This window comes from Capsella rubella, unplaced genomic scaffold (assembly GCF_000375325.1).
Source record: "Capsella rubella cultivar Monte Gargano unplaced genomic scaffold, Caprub1_0 scaffold_2, whole genome shotgun sequence".
NCBI classification, from domain to species: domain Eukaryota; kingdom Viridiplantae; phylum Streptophyta; class Magnoliopsida; order Brassicales; family Brassicaceae; genus Capsella; species Capsella rubella.
Genome location: NW_006238922.1, coordinates 12,492,122 through 12,495,349, shown reverse-complemented (window position 1 = coordinate 12,495,349; position 3,228 = coordinate 12,492,122). Strand labels below are relative to the sequence as shown.

General features: G+C 36.7%; 1 protein-coding gene across 1 annotated transcript; it reads right to left on the bottom strand.

The window, feature by feature from the left end:
- Window positions 1-2,108: 2,108 nt before the first annotated feature.
- Window positions 2,109-3,210, bottom strand: LOC17894329. The gene is made up of 2 exons (XM_023788322.1): window positions 2,731-3,210; window positions 2,109-2,374 (listed from the first exon to the last, which is right to left on the bottom strand). Exons 1-2 carry the CDS (start codon window positions 3,200-3,202, stop codon window positions 2,337-2,339), a joined length of 510 nt encoding a protein of 169 aa, XP_023644090.1. The 5' UTR covers window positions 3,203-3,210; the 3' UTR covers window positions 2,109-2,336.
- Between the last annotated feature and the right edge of the window lie 18 nt (window positions 3,211-3,228).

Sequence of the window (3,228 nt, the reverse complement as noted above, 5' to 3'; positions counted from 1 at the left end):
GATAGAAAACACCTTGCCCCACTGTACCTTTCAAATATCTCAAGACCTGATGAACAGCCTGTAAATGTGTATCTCGAGGAGCATGAGAATATTGGCACAGTTTATTTACTGCAAAAGCAATATCCGGACGAGTGATCTGCAGATACATAAGCTTTCCCACAAGCTTTCTATATCGAGTTGAATCAGGAAGAAGAGTGCCTTTATCTTTTGTGAGTTTAATATCTGGATCCATGGGGATGGAAGCCGGTTTACAGCCAAGAAATCCAGTAGTAGATAACAACTCCAAAACATACTTCCTTTGACATAGGGTAATGCCTTCAGCTGACCTAGCAATTTCTATCCCAAGAAAATACTTTGCTGGTCCTAAATCCCTCAACTTGAAATAAGAAGCCAACTCTTCTTTGAAAACAGTCATTGCACTATCATTATTACTGACTATCAAGATATCATCCACATACACCAAAATTCCAAGAATAATGCCATCTTGATATCTGATGAACAATGTGTGCTCAGCAACAGACTTTGCAAAACCCATTTTACATAATGTGGCTGAAAGCTTAAGAAACCATTGCCTAGAAGCTTGTTTTAAACCATAAATGGATTTATGCAACTTGCAAACAGCACCTGGGATCATTTTCTCACCAATCAGATCAGCATATCCGGGAGGTATTTTCATGTAGATCTCTTCATCCAAATCTCCATTCAAGAAAGCATTAGAGATATCAATTTGACTCACTGACCAATTCATCTTGGCTGCTAGCATAAACATCAATCTAACAGATGCCAACTTAGCTACAGGGGAGAAGGTCTCTTCATAATCTAAACCCTCCTCTTGTGTGTACCCTTTTGCAACCAATCTGGCCTTGTATCTCTCTATACTTCCATCAGCATGATATTTGATTGTAAATACCCATTTACAACCAATAGCCTTCTTATTTGGTGGTAAAGTATCAACAGTCCAAGTCTGAGTCCGTAGCATAGCACCAACCTCCGCTTTCATTGCATCACACCACTCATCATAATCCTTAGCTTCTGAATATCTTTGTGGGATATGGTCATTTGTAATGATGTTTATGAAAGCACGAAAAGGCTCAGAGATATAGGAATAAGAGACATAATCGGATATAGGATACTTGATATTACTAGTAAAATTATAGCAATGAAAGTCCTGCAAGTGTTTTGGGGGTTTCTTTGTTCTGCGAGAATGTGATTCAGAAGGAATGACAATCTCAGAAGATATCACATCAGAATGAGGATGTGTATCAGAAGATGTTTGCAAAGGCAAGACATCGGGAATCGCAGGTGAAGAAAGATGAGGAAAGAAAGTCTTAGTATCATCTTTGATAGTAGATGAAACAAAAGGGAAAATTTCCTCATGAAATATGACATGTCTAGAAACAGTAACAGCATGTGTCTCCATATCTAATAGCTTGTACCCCTTATAACCAGTAGGATAGCCTAGAAAAATGCAAGCATTAGCCCTAGGTTCAAATTTATTCCTATGCTTAGGAGAAGTAGAACTATAACACAAGCAACCAAAACTCTTTAAAGAAGTATACTCAGGTGCTGTACTAGTCAATTTCTCAAAAGGAGACTTATTTTCTAACACTGGTGTAGGAAGTCTATTGATTAAGAAAACAGCTGTTAAAACACAATCTCCCCAAAACTCTAAAGGAACATTAGACTGAAATAAAAGGGCTCTAGCTACATTCAAAATGTGCTGATGCTTTCTTTCTACCACAGAGTTTTGTTCAGGAGTTTCAGGACAAGAATGATATGATATAATGCTTTTTTCAGAAAATAATGCAGTGAATTTTAATTCATGAGCATTATCTGATCGAACAGATTTTACTTTTGTTTTATATTGATTTTCAACCATGTTGATAAAACTAGGAAACACATGCAATACATCAGATTTGAGTTTCAAAAGATAAATCCATGTTGCACGACTATAATCATCAACAATAGTCAAAAAATATTTGAAACCATCTGTTGTTTCTACAGAGAATGGACCCCATGTATCTATATGAACTAATTCAAAAGGTGCAGTACACATGTTCTGTCGAGATTTAAAAGGTAAATGTTTCTGTTTTGATAAATGACACACATGACAAACAGATAACTTTTCTTTATTTCCTTTTATTTGTTTTAAACTCAATACATCAGAAAGTAAATCTATTTTAGACTGAGATGGATGACCAAGCCTTCTATGCCATGTAATTGGATCAACAACGACACTAGAACAAACAGAGACACTATTAAGTGGTAATGCAGTACCTTTTAAAGAAACAGAACGAGTAGACTCATCGAAATGCAAGACATATAAATTTCCAATTTCAATCCCTTTTCCAATCATCAACTCCTGTGTAAGATCCTGAATAAAGCATTCATCAGATGTAAAACTCACTTTAGTTTTCAATGTCTTTGTTAAAACACTAACACTGATCAAATTGAATTTAAACTCAGGGATATAAAGCACATTATGTAGAAAGATAGCATCAGTCAATTTGATAAATCCTATGCCCACTATCCTAACTGTGTAACCATTAGGTAAAGTGACAAAGGTTTTATCTAAGGGTCTAAATTCTACATAAAGGCTTCTATTGTGAGTAACATGATGAGTAGCCCCTGAATCTATAACCCAAGCTCTAGGAGACACTGCTGGTTCCTTAGATATAGAAGAAATTAGCATGTCATAATAGGCATTTGAGTATAGTGACAGGAAAGTACCTGAAATCTGTGAGATTACAGGAACAGAAGATGAAGTCGAAGCAGAAGGATTAGTAGATGTGTGAGGTGAGGCAGTAGTAGTGTGAAGCTTGGAACTAAGATACGAAATCACTGTCTGAATCTGATCTGTAGACATTTCATCACAAGAATACTCCATATTCTCTTTCTGGTCAAGAGAAGATTGGCATTGTGTTGCAGCAAGGTTTGTAGTTCCTATGGTCTGAGGTTTCTTCCATTTTGAAGTAAATCCAGGTGGATAACCATGTAACTTGTAACACTTATCTGCAGTATGACCAATCTTGTGACAATGAGAACATTTCGGTTTCTGTGAACCATTATGAGCCAAGAACACTTGAGCTTGATCAGGAGTAGTAGTTGTCTGGACTTGATAAGCAGCTGGATTAGTGAACATTTGTGGTGTAGAGAGGCCACCTGTTCTCTGCCCTTCATCTTGGTCCAACATATTATACATCTCTGTCAAACTTGGTCTTGGTTTCA

Coding starts and splice junctions, on each gene's coding strand:
- LOC17894329 (XM_023788322.1), bottom strand. CDS start 3,202: ATGTATAATATGTTGGACCAAGATGAAGGGCAGAGAACAGGTGGCCTC. Junction 2,375..2,730: donor TGTAATCTCACAGATTTCAG/GTACTTTCCTGT, acceptor TGCTTTATTCAG/GATCTTACACAGGAGTTGAT.